The following is a 15,843-nucleotide window of genomic DNA, read 5'->3' as shown; positions in this document are numbered from 1 at the left end:
ACAAATTAGCTGAATTCCCTCTTACTCTGAAGTGTTATTTCAAGTCTGTGGGGGCGGGAACAGGCAAAGAGGTGTACATATGAAAATTAAGACTCCACAATTTTAACACTGGTGCCCTGAAAGATGTGCCTCCATATATTTGAATTTCATGCAGGGCAAGATTTAAGTGTGTGTGTGTGTATGTGTATATATATATTTATATATATATATACACAGATACACACATATATGGCGCTATTCCCCATTTCCAAAATGCTTTACTTAATAAATCCTGGTACTCCCTTTTTAAAATTAGCAGTGAATACAGCCTACTAAGGCCAATGTCTCAGTTCACTAATTTGATGCCTTCTTAAGTAAATTTTAAACAGAATAAAGTAGTGCTTCCATACTTGCTATTTGTGATTTCTATTTAAAAATAGGTTTTCTATTTGTGCTCTGTCACCAATTTTTTTCCTTTTATATGGTGATTAAAGCAATATTGAACACTAATCATTCAACTAAAGATTTAGGTAAGCAATCTGTTTCATAGAAACTAAAGGAAGCAGTAATGAAGCAGAGCGAAAAGCCTACTTTCAGAACAAATATTCTCCTAACCAAAAGCTAGGAGCAGTTTGAAAAATTTAAAAATGTACTTCCTTATTAACATATATAATTTTAATGCCTTTGGAACACACTTTTTTAATAAATGTAATTTTTCATAATAAAATTTAAATACATAAGTATAAAAACTACTGCTCCTAGGATTAAAAAAATATAGGAGCATGATAAAATATCAGGAGCCAAAGCTCCTTCAGAGAGCAACTTTGATTCTATGAAGTGCGATATGTGTGTGTGTGTGTGTGTGTATTATATATATATATATTGAAGCCCCCATTTACATTATTACAATTTACATTTCTCCACAAATTATACTACTCCCAAATATTTTAAATAACGTATTATATTCAGTAATCTGCACTCATTTTTAGAAATTCTTGGTAAACATTGCAATCTGCAGTGATAACTGGCCCTACAAAAAGGAAAGAAGTTTCCATATAGGGCTAATGAGTGCTCAGAAATATTTTTCTTTCTTTTTTTTTTTTTTTTTTTAAGAGATATATACTCTTCTAAAAACCTCCCACCCTTGCCCCCGTCCCCAACGGAGAGGGTCCCAAAATAAGGTGTTAACAAGTGCTTAATAGATATGTTTCTTAGGTTAATGTCCCAACTGACCCTTAGAAAAATATATTAATTAGACCTTTAAGAAGATTATGTTGGTTGTCTAAGGTGAGGAAAAGCCTATAATTATTCAGTGAATATAATATATTCTCGATTGTTACTTTCATGTTAACTAAGATAGGCTTGTTTTACTTTACTTTGTTCCCCTCTACAAACTCAACTTATTTGCAACACTCCTATCATTTCCCAGAGAAGCATCAAAGTGGGATTTTACTGTATATATTTCTAGTCACTTAAAACTTTGTGGTAGTTCCTCGGGTAGTTTTCTAATGCATTTAACTTCAAATTCTCCATCCAAAAAATTGCAAGGAAAGATGGATTCACATTGAATCAGAAAGATAACATGGGGGTAGGACTGTTGTTTTTGTTTTCTGCTTTTGGTTCTTAAGGGAAAGAAAAATGTATCAAATTCAACAAGAAATGATATAAGCGATATGCTTTCACTTCACTTCCAAAAAGTCCAGTTTTTAACTGTGGCTACAGGGGCCATGATCCCTAGCCAAGTTCCCAAATGTAACCATGTTCTTCACATCTATCTTCCTGCTTAGAAGTCTGTCACCCACAGAGGCTGAGTCAGTCCACTCTGGGATAAACACACCTCATGGCTGCAGTTCCACAATGGCTCTAGATTATGGACTAACCATGGACCAACAATCAAAATAAATTGCTGGCTGTACTTGACCCACCCCTTGGATGTGAAAGGTGGAAAAGACTAAGGAGATCTACCTATGTATTGACTCTGAAGACCCCAATGCCATACATTATTACTATTATTAAATGAAAAGGTAGCATGTTAAGAAGGATGAAACATGACAAAATATCCTGTGTAATAATTTAGGGCCAACTATTAAGTGGCACGAAATGCCATGTCACCTAACAAAGAGTTTCTTTTTGCTATAAATACTGATGCTTTGTGTTTAGGGTTTATTTTTCTTAAAGGCTCATAATAAAGATGGCAAATATTTTAGCCAGACAATAGCGAGTCTTCAGAATATACTGATCTGAAATTATGGTGTATCTAACAAACATCTGTTATCTTCCCAAACTGGACTCTTAATTCATTTGAAGTACTTGATTATTAATCCATTTAGATGCTAGTAACAAAATTTAAACCCTTTAGTTATTCAAAAACATTTTATACAATTTACATTCTATTGCTAAACTTTTAATGAGCCAGATGTTAAAAGGTAGAGCCATTGTTATTAGACAAAAATGAAAATTTTAAGATCTAAAAGTAATTTGAAAATGGGATTTATAAAGATTTACTACTAATAATGGCTTTCCTATATGGAAAAAAAAAACAAAACAAAACCAACCTCTTAAAATATGACAATTGGCAGTGAATCAGGACAAAATACCCAGGTAAACATAACTGAACACAAATGGTTCCAAAGCTCGTTTTAAAAGCTAGTTTCTATTTTATACTGGCTTAATGAAAATTTGTATTATACAAAAGCAGAAATTTTTATACTGTTTTAAAGTAGGCACTAAAATAAAAATGGTCATCTAGGGCACGGCTACACATACATTTCTGTAATAAATCCATGTCCCAGAATCCTACTGAAAAGCTTGATGGAAACGTGGGAGGGTGGTACTTGTGCTTAAACTGCTGGTGAAAGCTGCTGACAGTGAGTGCAGAGACCCAAGCCCTATAGTGTTTGCAGGATCCTGAAGATCCTGTGTTTGTGGGGGGAGCTGGGAAACAGAAGAATGTGCTTCTTCCTGGGAATAGCTCATTCCAAGGCTCCCCACTGATAGAGGATTATAGGGAGGACCATTTAAAGGTATGAAATTAAACAACTGAGAAAAATCCAATGCTGGTGTGTTTAGGGGGTCACTGATGGAGATAGAGCTTTTGGATAGGGAGAGGTCCCCTGCACCATCATCTAGGGACCCAATCTGAGGATCCAACCCTAGCTTAGATGATGACGATGCTTGAGAATCTTGGGATGAAGAGGGCACGCCACTTTGTAACTCCATCAGGTAACTCTCAATTTCCCCCTTTAATGGCTGTTCTTTTTCAGGAATAGAAATTGCATATGAGGTAGAACTGAACGGATATTTGAAAGAAAGGTGGTGAGAGGGATGAACAGTGTCCATATCTATTGGGCATGTCATTCCCAAAGGTAAAGTTGTGATCATTTGGTGGGCAGATCCCGAGCTCTGCATGGACTGAAATGGAGTGTTGTAGAGGTTTAACTGCAAAGTGTTTGTGAATGGCTTTGATAACAGTTCACTGGAAGGTAAGGACATCACCGGAAGGAGCTCGTCTTTTATAGGCACAGACACATTGCAGGTAAATGGGTCAAGGAAATCCACTGGTTCTGTTTTGACCTTCAGAAGCTCTTGATTGTGACTCTTCTTCATATGTCGAGTCAGGTGATCCTTTCGCCCAAATCTCTGTGCACAATACTGACAGAGGAAGTCCTTTCTTCCAGTGTGCACCACCATGTGTCTCCGGACATCCTTTCGGGTGTAGAACCGGCGATCACAATGTTCGCACTGGTGCTTTTTTTCTTTAACCCCACCAGACGACTTGCCTGCATGAGATTTAAGGTGCTCCAGAAGCACTCCCGTGCTTTCAAAAGTTTGCAAACATACCTTACAGGTGAGGTCACCACTCGTTGCGGCATGCAAGGCCAAGTGACGTTTAAATCCAAGCTTGGTATTGTAGTTCTTGCCACACTCTTCGCACTTAAACGTCTCTTTGTTAGGGTCATGCGTATGGAGGTGATTCTTCAGATGATCTTTCCGGTGAAACATTTTCTCACAATAATTACACTTGTGGGTTTTCTCAGGAGAATGAGTAGCCATGTGCCTTTAAACACAGATATAATCTATAAGTAGTTATCATGACAAAAATGGCATGTATTCACTTTTCAAATGGAAGCTAAACTACTATGCTAACACAGAATTCCCCTAGTAATGGAAACTGTTTAACTTAATATATACCACAAGGATAGTTAATATACCTAATTACTGCAAAACTTGAGCCATTTAAGTTGCCACTTTAGTTTTTGCTGGTTTCCAGCTATCATTACAAAAGCAAATGAGCAAGACTGAATATACTCACGTAAACGTCCTTACCCTTTTCTTGTTGTAATTTCATTCTACAAATGGAAATTCTACCCATTAAGCATTTTATTTTAAAAAGTCCAAAGACACTAACACATAAAAGTATGTGATTCAGAATACTAAAAACTAACCAATGTCTAATCTACTTAACATTTCCTCTCTGCAAATTAGCTGAAAAATGTGTATACAAATACATACGTTTACAATGGCTTCAAACAGCCAACATAAGAGAAAATATAATCTGAAAGACAAATAGAGTTTAATACCTTTGTAATTTGTACTTAGAAACAAAGGCCTTGGTGCAGTCTTGTTGTATGCACTTGTAGGGCCTCTCTCCTGTGTGAGAGTAGGAGTGAACCTTTAATTTCTCAACACTGTTAAAGGCCTTGTCACACAGTTGGCAAGGAAAGTTTTTTCTTGGTTTGGTTTCACCACGCTTACGTTTCCCTGAAGGGACTTTCTGGGTATCTCTTACTTCTGACAAATCACCAGGAATGACAGTGGCCATCGCAGCCTAAACCAGGCCTTCTTGTTGGACACTTGGGAACTGCCCAACTCCACTAAATGATATAGCTTTAGGTGGCTTCTCAAGTTTCATGTGGTCGTAAAAGAAAGCAAAAAGGGACTGGAAAAAAAAATAAGAAACAACTAGTTTGTAACTAAACTCAATTTTTAAAAATTTTATTTGCTATGTGATGCTTTCGAATTAAAAAAGAAACCAATAAAATGGATTCAGCTGGTCTAATGTAATATCATTACATTAGAAACCCCATAGGTTTCTTTATATTTGTCAAAATACATAGAAATGCATTGCTCAGAATGAACAGTTCATACATACCCTGAAATTCCACTTGACACATGTTTTACTTAGGCATAGCAGTAGTGATTTCAGGAACTCTCATGAAGCATCAAAACATGACTCTAAAAAGTGGCATTATTAAGCTTCAATTTTTACAAAGGATGAGAGAACATAAATCTGACTAAAAACGTTTCAGCAAATATTTCAGTCTTTAAAAATCAGTTTGATTTGTGCATGTCAGCTCTAGTCAGACTGCATTATAGGAAAACAGAGATAAGCAACTGTAAACTCTTTTAGGCACCTTGTGAACCAGCAAGTCTGTGGAAGAGGTACTTCACGCAGAGACACTAGAGGCCTGAAAGAGTTGAATGCACCACCCAAAGTGATGCATTATACCAGTGTCATCATACTCTGAGGGATTCCTGAGTCAAGAGTAGAAATTATTCATCTTCCCAACAAATACTAATTCTTCAAATAGTAAAACCTTTTGATGTTTTATTAGGTGAAGCGCATGGTTCTTTGTCATTTTGGGAGAAAGACATGGTTAATGTAATTTTCCTCATCGTTTTTCACATCACAAAAATTTTAGGCACACTGAGGTTAGTAGGTAAATGAGTCAGCAGGCATCCCCGAGAGCTGAAGGCATTGGCCTTTGGACACACCTGCAACCCCTGTGCAGCAGACCTGTGTGGACTTCTGACATGGCACACAACACATCATCAAAGAGGTGTTTAAGGTTGGCAAAAAGGTATGTCAGAGTTTCAATTTGTTATTGGTGCTGCAAAAAAGAATGAAATGTACATATTGTACAGCAAGGAGTATATCTTTTTAAACAAAAAATTTAAAAATCAATTAAAACCTTTAAAAATTCATTGACAAAACATAGTAAATATTATTGATTCTGTTTCTAGGGTAAGAAAACCAACTCCTCAAAGATCCAATTCTTCAACGTTTGTAAAGGCTAATAGAGTGATGTACTTTTTTTCTTTTTTTTAAAAGACAGAGTCTCACTCTGTCACCCAGGCTGGAGTGCAGTGGGGCAAGCATGGCTCACTGCAGCCTTGACTTCCCCGGGCTCAAGCTATCTTCAAGTGCCTCAGCTTCCCGAGTAGCTGGGACTACAGGCACATGCCATTATGCCTGACTAATTATTTTTTATTTTTTGTAGACACAGGGTCTCACTATGTTGCCCAGGCTGGTCTTGAACTCCAGGGCTCAAGCAGTCCTCCAGTCTCAGCCTCCCAACATGCTGGGATTACAGGCGTGAGCCACCACACCTGGCCTGTGATGTACTTTTAAGAGACCATAGAAATAATACCTGCAACCTCTTTTAAAAATATCTGATTTTTAAATTGAAAACTTGAATATGACTAAATGACTGTTATTAACTACTAATCAATTGATTTTTTCACCCTACTACATGTTTAAAAAAAGAAAACCAACTTCCTTATATCACTTTGTTTTGGCACCAGACTGACACTGACACTTGCTGTCCCAAGCTACTACCAAGCTACTATTAGACTGACTTTCACGGATTCCAGTTATACTTTCACAGGAACTCTATCTATCTACATTTTTGTAAAATTAACTGTATGTTACAACAGGTCTTACTGTATTTTAATGTAAAGGCTGTTTCTAAACAGGCAAAATACAGCAATTATCCACTCGCTTAATTAAAATGGTAAGGCATATGGGTAAGTTCATCAGTACTTGCTTCAAGTGTCTTTCTTTATTGGGTAGATAAAGGCAAGGCCTTTGTGCTATTCAAATGGTCTAAAAATCCGCCTTGCTGTTTAAAAGTGACATTAACACAATGCAACTGACATTACCAATGGTAACATACGTTCTTTTTGTTTTAGATTTTCTGGATCTCAAGGACTTCTTGCTCTTTTTCTGTTATATTCTCATTCAAAAGCTAGGTCCTCTGCCTCCCTCGGAAATATCTAAACAGCTATTCTGCTGTGACCAGTAATGACACTATAAACTGGCATAAAGCATTCTACCAAGGCAGGAAACAAACTTTAATTTTCATTATTTGATTTCCTAACCTGATACTTCTATGCACCTATTTAGAACATCGTGGGAAACAAGTTGATCATTTCACAATTGCAAAATCTACATGGAATGCAAAGTATCTGAATCCCTGTATATAACTAATATCTGAAAATACTTCAAAGACTGGTCATATTTGCCATTGTGTTATAAAATCCAACCATAACAGGCAGAGAATTCCAGTTAAGAAAAACAACTTCTAAGTTATTAAAAAAATTATTAGAAGTGCACCAATATGCAATATACAAACATTTGATTGTACTAAAATTGGTGATAATGAATATGGAGTAACAAATGAATTGTGTTATCTTTGGATGTACATACTGAGCAATGAAGATTGCACTGATTTCAAATATTACACTTTTCTAAGACCAGCTGAAATTTTTTCATGGCTGATTAACACCTTTTTATTTTAGTATATTACAAAACTCAAATTAATTATCATAGGTGCATTTCAAACTATAGGATAAGGTTGTGAGCTCAAAATCTAATAAAAGACCACATTCATAATATGCATATCAGTCAAATACTTTAAAGGTGCATGCACAGAATTACAGTGATTTTCAGTTCAATGCATACCTGATTATAGATGGAAAAAGCCTCAGACTTTGATCTTAGCCAGTCCCATTGACTCTTCGTGGAAGAGAGTGGAATCCAATCCTTCCCATTTTGGCCAATCTATGAAAAAAAAGTGAAAATGGACTATCCTCTAAATGGAACCGGTGTGTAAATGATGGAAAATACAGGATAAAAGAATTGCAGTTTCATGGCACATGCTTACATTCCATACTCTGCTTATGAGTCATGCATTAATTTTCACCAACTACATATGTTTATTAGGTCTAAGCACATTTACATGACCAAATAAATGCATAAATAAAAAGTATTACCTAGATAAATAGCAATTTGTGATGCTGAATGACTCCCCACTTCTTTCCCAAATTTATTATTTCTAAAATCTGACTTACCTACTGAAATGGATATTAGGCCTACTGTTTATAAACCAAATGATCAAAATTTTATTGTTTATTAATATTACGGAAGTGACAATCTTAGGCCCCTTTCGGAGGATGTATCTGGAGCCACCCAAAGAACAACAGGCTCCCGGTGAAAGCACTCACGCCCATACTGTGCACACTAGCACAACTGGGGCTTCTCAGAGCTATACTTTTGCTATCTGCAACACCTGCCAATTTATTTTTCAGGATGCTGCAAGGATGGCTGAAATGTAGCAACAACTCTGCACTCTTTAGATTTCAAAAGCATGCAAGAGAAGTTAAATATAGATTTGCTACAGAAGAAGGGGGTGTTAGGAAGAGAGCATCATTTGGTTTAAGAGGTCATTGTTGAAAACTCTTGAAGTAGCTTATAATGTCTATCAGTAGTATGATCATTAGTAGACTGAGATCACACACAGAAAAAAAGTCTGTTAATTCTTGATTGTACAAGTAAACATGAAAAGAATAATGGTCAAAAGTCAGAATAATCTAGAATCATCTATTGTAGAGAGCACAAGGCATAAGAGATCAGTAAACTCAGAGTATTTTAAAGATGAACATTCAGAAATCATGATTATAAAGGGATAATTAAATCAAATAGTTAAAATATAATAACAAACAGATATGTTAATGACAGGTTAAATAAAAATAACTTTCAAATTCTTAACACAAATCTAAAAATGTCCCCTGTGATAAAACTTTCATTCTTGAAGAATTTGATGATATCTAAATCAGGTATTTAATAGAAGGCATTCAAGCATCATCATAAAAATGCCAAGGGTATATCTGAAAGCAGCAGTTTTTTATAGTTTAAAAGACAAGAAAAGCAAAAATTTAGACCTACAAAAGATATTTTAAACATTAAAGCAAAAGCTCCATTCTTTTGTAAAGCACAGGACATGCATAAATGGAAGAACGGAATTCTGCACATCAAAATTACAAAATAACAACATTAACTTTGTAAATACTTACTTGCCCAGGGCACATATTGAGTTTTTTGTAGGGTAATTAAGAATATGAAAGACCATTTTGTGTCATTATGTTATTTTAAGAATATAAATACCTGACACGTGTGGAGTGTTTTCATCTCTATTATCTCCCTGGAATTCAATGAATCTGAGAGGTGGATGTGTTTACCATCATTGCCATTTTAAGGTGAGAGGCCCACAGAAGATGAACAACTTGACAGCATATGTGTGATAAAGAAGGGATGAATGCCCTAAAACCACGACTTCACTTTTATTCTACTATTTTCTATGACAAGGCAGGTTAGCAAACCAATTTGCAAGTGGATAAATCCTGTCACTACACTTAAAATATCAAAAGAGGGGACAGTGCCTATTTTCTCTTTTAGAGCTGCCAAATATCCAAAAGGAAATAAATTTAAGACTTAAAAAGTTTAAAAGACAGTTTATAAAGTCAGTTTTAAATAATTTAAACAGCTGTTAATGTAAAGTAATAGCTAATACATCTGTCTGAGTGGATAACGATTTGGGTAGAAACAAATTGAAAACCCAAGTTAACTAGTAAACAATAAGTTTATGTATTTTTTCCTTTATTCTCCAATCCATATAAATTTTATTGCATTCTCAAATACATTCATAAAATCTTTATTTATGCTTATTGTTCAATGGCATTTTACAATAAAAAACTTCAGCATCTAAGTATTTCAACAGTTTAAAATTATGTATATTGTGACATATTCCAATAGTTTAGAAATTACCCATGCTATATATTTTACAGTCTAAAACAACACAGCCAATCATTTTACTTTATTTTATCCCAAAATATAATCTCGAATTTCTTAATTTCCCTAAATTGAACCTATTTTGAGTTCTTATGAGTTGCCAGATAATTTCAAAGTTCTGCTAAATATTTCCCCCCAAAAAAGAAAGCAGGACTGGTTAGAAATTATTCTTTGGATTGATATAATAAAAATTGAAGAGTTTGTATTTATGTAATCCTAACTGAAAAGTTAGATAGATTGGTTACTGTGCTTTTCAAGTGATGAAAATTCTTCTTTGCCTTGGTCTGACGAACTGTGAATCAAAGTAGAAAATACATACACCCATTTCAAATCACTCTGTGATGAACGGCAGTTCAGAGTACCCTTCTAGTTTTTATTGGTACCAGAAGAAGCATTTTTTTCTAGGGCAACTTTGCATACAGAAACAATACAGTATGGAGTGCTTGTGCACACACACCCAGGTTTATTTTCTGATGTTTTACATTATTCCAAAACAGTGACTCATATAGAAAACTAACAAGCAAAAATGAGTCATACGGCAGAGGGTCTACTAAAATCAGTTCCTATGAGATGCCAGCAAAAGAATAGGCCTGTATTAAAACTGCATCTATATTTTAAATTCCATAGTTCTGATAATCATTTTGCTAAGAGCTGTGAATTTTTTCACTTACCTGCATCAATAATTATTTCATATTTAAAAGTCAAACATAGATTTTGCTAATTAAGGGCAAATACCATCAAGCATCAAAGCTTTATCCTCCTTTATGCTTACAAGATGCCTTTAGTAAGTAATTCAGAAGAATTAAAAAAATTTCCTTAAAACAGGTTTTTCATATAGAGTAAATAAAGTAGGTTGCAAAAGGAAACTTACCAGTTTTTAATATTGTAATTTACATGTATGAAACACAAGAGAGTTTTGAATAATGTGAAATAATCTATTACTAAGATAATAACTGAAGGCAGTCAGTTTAGAAGTAAGAGCAACAGTATACTTAGAACATTTTTAAGAAACAACTTCGGTGTTTCTGTATAATTTGTAAATTTTTATAGCATTCACTTTCCATAGGTCTGTAAAATCACTTATTAGTGAAAAATAACAGGAAAAAAACTATCTTATAAAAACCTAAGAATGAAAAATCAGCTGCAGACAGTACAGGGGCAGAGAGGTTGTGCCAGTTTTATTCACTGTTGTTTCCCATAAAAGGCAGTTAAAATAACTGTTGAATGAATGAAAAAAAATTAAAGCAGGGCCAAGTGCTTACCAGCACCACAATGACCTACAGGCTTGCTTAGTCATCGTAATAGACATAAGACAGAATTTACAGTTGGCCCTCTGTATTTGTGGGTTTTGCATCCATGGACTCAGCCAACCATGGATTGAAAATATTTTTTAAAAACTGCATTTGTATTGAACATGTACAGACTTTTTTGGTCATTATTCCTTACACAGTACAGTATAACAACTATTTACATAGTATTTACATTGCGTTAAGTATTATAAGTAATTTAGAGATGACGTGAAGAGTTCATGAGAGGATGTGCATAAGTTATATGAAAATACTATGCCATTTTATTTCAGGGACTTGAGCATCTGTGAATTCTGGTATCCCAGGGAAGTCCTGAAACTAAATCCCTCACGAATATCAAGGGACAACTGTATATATCTATATTCAAGTCAAAGATAATGTAGTATGAACAAAATTTGGTCCAACAAATTGAATAAGCTAATAGAACAGTATTTTTTTTGAAACTAAGCAGCTATTTGAAAAGTCTTAGATTAAAACAATAGCAATTGTAATAAAAGGTTATCTAAAAATACTTATTTTGCCTCAGAAAACAAGCATTCTCTAACCTTAATACCAAGAAATCAACTAATACCAGTAGATAACATCAATTTGGCTCCCATTCCTAATAAAAATTTCCAAAGTGAAAACATGCCTGATGCTTGCATTAGTCCTTGGTATGGGGCAGGAAGGACAACGAGACCCTCAGTTGGGGCTGCTGGTCCCTACAGAGGGGAACAGAAAGGAGCTGGAGCAACTACTGAGAAGCAGGAGACATAGCCAAGACATGTACCTAACTCGCCTGAGTTACAGCAGGTCCCCAAAAATGCATTTTATAACTGGAATGTGGAAAACTCAGTATTTACTTTCCTAAATTAGATGTCATAGTTAACAAAAAATAAGTTAATAAAAAATAAGGATGCCCTTTTTGAATTATTGTTTTATATTTTTAACTCATTTTGAGCAATTCATTAAAATATAGTTCATCTTTTTGAAATTTACCATAAAAATTAGCCTTACTGATGTTTAGAAATGTCTTATATTTAGCATACAACTATTTGAGAAGTGAGGAGAAAAATGGCATAACTTTTTGTGTAAGAACCAACAGGAAAAAGTCAATGAATTCCAAAGTGGAATCAGGAAACCCCAATATCAGTTCTCTTATCTCTACAAGTAGGATGTTCCTTTTCAGGCCACTCATTTTCTAGAGTACCCAGAGAGAATGAATTGATAACCCAATGAAGAAGGAGTATCAAGTAAATATCTCCGATTTCAGACATATTTTCCTTGGTTATTTATTTTATAGAGCAAAAATGCCATGTTAAGTTAAAAACTGTTTTTCTCTTTTGAAAACTCCTTTTTTTTTTTTTCAGACAGGGTCTCACTCTGTCACCCAGGCTGGAGTGCAGTGGTGCAGTCTTGGCTCACTGAAACCTCCAACTCCCAGGTGTAAGCGATTCTCGTGCCCCAGCCTCTGCAGCAGCTGGGATTACAGGCATGTACCATCATACTGGCTAATTTTTTGTATCTTTAGTAGAGATGGGGGTTTTGCTATGTTAGACTGGTCTCGAACTGCTGGCCTCAAGTGATCTACCCGCCTTGGCCTCCCAAAGTGCTGGGATTACGGGCGTGAGCCACCATGCCCAACCGAAAGCTCCCTTCTAGTGATCCATAACTTAGAAGCACTTCATTTTAACTGCTATGTGGGGTGGGGGGTGGGGGGTGGGGAGGGGTTCCCTACGATTGTGTATTTTTATCAAAATAAAAAGACTTAAAAATACAATGGGTGGTACAATACTGAGATATTTTCATTTTCTTCACACAGGGCCATTAGTATTTTCAAAGAGGAAATGAAAAAGAAATTGTGCAAAAGGGAAGCAATGATGCTTCAGAGAGCAAAGAAGGGCAATTATATCTGAATGCAAAGTAAGATTAATCAGTACTCTATTTTCAGATAATTTCTTGTGCTTTTTTTTTTTTCTACAAAACAGTCCCAAAGTGTTGGTGATCTGGGTCTGATTACAAAGTAGGTAGCCCACAGGTCAGCTCAATCTGAAAACTGCATGTATCCCAAATTGTGGTAAGTTATTGATCTTATTACCAGTAACTGCTTAAGTTTCTGGGGGTACAACAAAAATGTTTGACACCAACTATAAAAATGTTCACAATGAAGGACCCTAAATATCTGGAGAACATGCCTCCATTCATGTATAGTTAATTGCCTAATGCTATTAAAATCGCAAATACAGAATAATCCAAATTTCATGTCTGAACTGTCAAGCACTCATACTGAATCTGTCTATAAATTCAAACAAAAAGGCAGACATCAGACACTTTATAAAAGTGCTAAGGAAAGAAAATTTTACTTAGCTATAAATTTAAGTTTTACTTAGCTATAAAAGCTCAAGCAGAGAATTAGTTTTAAGCCATCTCAAAGTAAAGTGTACTTTAAAGATGGGCTTGTGCTATGGCATAAATGTTGTATATGTGCTAATGCTTGAGTAGCACTAAAAAATGTAATGAAAACAGAATTTGTGGCCTGGTTCAGGTCTGCACATACCATCCGTCTTCCCTAAGTTATGCCCATGTGGATGTCCAGGATAAAATCACTTCTAGAAACAACCATTTCTATTTATTCCCACATAGTTAAGGTTAAACAGGATCAGTTCTAGGCAAAACCGTCATATCAAGGGTAGCTGCTCTCTCCTCTGCCTCCCTCTAGAGGACACCATGTACTCTCTTGGCTGGAACAATTAGAAGAGATTTGTTATCTATATTCCTTGACTAATTCTATTTGATCAAGAATGACCTTGAAAACCTTACCTCTCTGAATCTTTTACCCTTAATATGGACTGGAAAGCTCTTCTTGAAATGACCTGATATGTCTTTCCCCCAGTGACAGTAAATTCATCAGCAGGGATGCTATTATTCATCTTCATATCCCTACACCTGGTCAGCACCCTAGCATGTAGCAGACATTTGCTGAACAGAACTGTGGTCCCTTTAAGGGAATTTCAGGAATCAAACCTAGCAGGTAAATATGTTTCAGGTCTCCTGAAATTTCACATTGGTTATAAAGCAAGCTCAGAAGACAAGCCCCAGAGAAATACATGGTTAGTTTGTTTTGGCAGAGAGGTAGGAACTTAGGGAAAGCACCACCGCCACCTGGGAGTCCGTACTGCTTCCGTGTCCCCAGGAGAGGTGTCACCTGCTTTGGCAGACCTCAAAAGCCAGGGAGTCTCAGGCTCGTGCTACCCAGAGCCCGCCAAGCACGGATACAAACCTGGGTAGCACTCAGCCAGCCTGGACGTTTAGAACACTTCTGCTTTAAATGTCCTGTTCCATAGCTCCTTAAGCACATGGAACCTGTATTGATCATGATTTATGATTTAGAAATAGTGAGTGAATTTCTATGGGAAGGAAAAAGGAACAAAGTAAAATTTAAAATCTTTAAAAAAGGACATCCTTCATGTGAAAATAAAATGTGAGGATCATGTTTAAAATATCAGAGAAAATTTTCAACTGATTACAGATACAGGAGAATAAAAAAGGAGAAAACCTGCATAAATGTGGTTTGGCTAAGTAAAACTAATCATTTTTCCTTTTTCTAGCTACTAAAAAACAACTTCATTAAAAACAAGTTTAAAAACTATAGTAAAGAAGAAAAAGAAAAAAAATCCATAATCCCTAACACGAAAGATTTTTATAGTATACAGATAGCTAAAATATTTATAGTATACAGATAGCTAAAATTTTAATGTTAATGGCGTTGATGCTTAAACCCATAGAATGTTGTTCTTATAGAAAATTTTAGCCAGATCAATTCATGTACCTTTAATTTGATTGTCAAGCTCTGTTCATGTATCTTGTGAAACCCTGTCCAAGGCCTCCTTTCCCCCATCTGCCATCAGTGAAGAGTTTAGGAGCCCATCCCCTGGTATCTGGCACAGTCACCATTGGCTTTTTTTCCAGTCTCCCCATCCTAGGGCTGGGGGTCCTGGCCTCTCACCCTCTACCCTATCTTGAAGGTCGTACTGACAGACTTACCTGGTACCATATCCATGTATGCCTGGATTTCCAAGTATTGCTACACCTTGATTCTGTGACACTGAGCTGCGCCTACAGGTTAGGAAATCTAGATGCTTGTGTGTGTCCTCTTCCCAACAATGCTGGCAAATTGCTCTTGTTGCATTGGGTTCCTTATTCTAGCATCTGCCCCATCCCTGTGAGCAAGTCTAATCCCCCTCTCCACCTGCCCATAGGTAACAGGATCCTTCCCAGGACAAAAAGAAAAAAGAAAAAAAAAAATAGATATAAGGGCAACATGGGATAGTGTATCACTGAGCAAGATTTAGAGAAAGAAGAGCTTAAAAGTACATCTGTGGGCTATCTGGGGAACAGGAACAAATATTAAGTTTTTACAGCAGCTATGTGTTTTGTGGAAAGAGTGAGGAAGATTGTTCCTTGCTAGTATTTTAGGTCTCCCATTCAACCATAATTATTACTAAAGTCCTGATCACAGTACATACTGATAGACCCTAAGATCGTAAGTGGCATGCTTATTATGTGGCATGCTTTTCAAAGCTTTTAATATTATATCTTATAGTATTTAGGAACTGGAATAATTAATCACTTTGAAAGTCATGCCATATAATGATAAAAGCCACCTAC

The 15,843-nt window shown here is 35.8% G+C and overlaps 3 protein-coding genes across 10 annotated transcripts in view; 1 reads left to right on the top strand and 2 right to left on the bottom strand.

Annotated features, from left to right (window-relative positions):
* Positions 1-15,843, bottom strand: part of RPS20 (ribosomal protein S20) — a 549,922-nt gene that overhangs the window by 95,832 nt on the left and 438,247 nt on the right. The gene's annotated exons all lie outside the window — the stretch shown is intronic.
* Positions 1-15,843, top strand: part of CHCHD7 (coiled-coil-helix-coiled-coil-helix domain containing 7) — a 1,019,570-nt gene that overhangs the window by 963,790 nt on the left and 39,937 nt on the right. The gene's annotated exons all lie outside the window — the stretch shown is intronic.
* Positions 2,617-15,843, bottom strand: part of PLAG1 (PLAG1 zinc finger) — a 45,616-nt gene continuing 32,389 nt past the window's right edge. For 2 of the 4 annotated variants that reach the window (XM_050802351.1, XM_050802349.1), the window contains 3 exons: positions 7,724-7,822; positions 4,560-4,918; positions 2,617-4,036 (listed from right to left, as the gene is read on the bottom strand). In XM_050802351.1, coding sequence (XP_050658308.1) covers positions 2,776-4,036; positions 4,560-4,801 — 1,503 coding nt within the window. In that variant the 5' untranslated portion in view covers positions 4,802-4,918; positions 7,724-7,822 and the 3' untranslated portion in view covers positions 2,617-2,775. Of the gene's footprint in view, positions 4,037-4,559; positions 4,919-7,723; positions 15,831-15,843 lie in introns of those variants that run through there. The other 2 variants (XM_050802348.1, XM_050802352.1) reach the window with 2 other exon arrangements.

The sequence above is a fragment of the Macaca thibetana genome, chromosome 8, assembly GCF_024542745.1.
Source record: "Macaca thibetana thibetana isolate TM-01 chromosome 8, ASM2454274v1, whole genome shotgun sequence".
Taxonomy (NCBI): domain Eukaryota; kingdom Metazoa; phylum Chordata; class Mammalia; order Primates; family Cercopithecidae; genus Macaca; species Macaca thibetana.
Note: the sequence above shows the minus strand (reverse complement) of the source record. Positions and strands in the feature narration are given on the sequence as shown.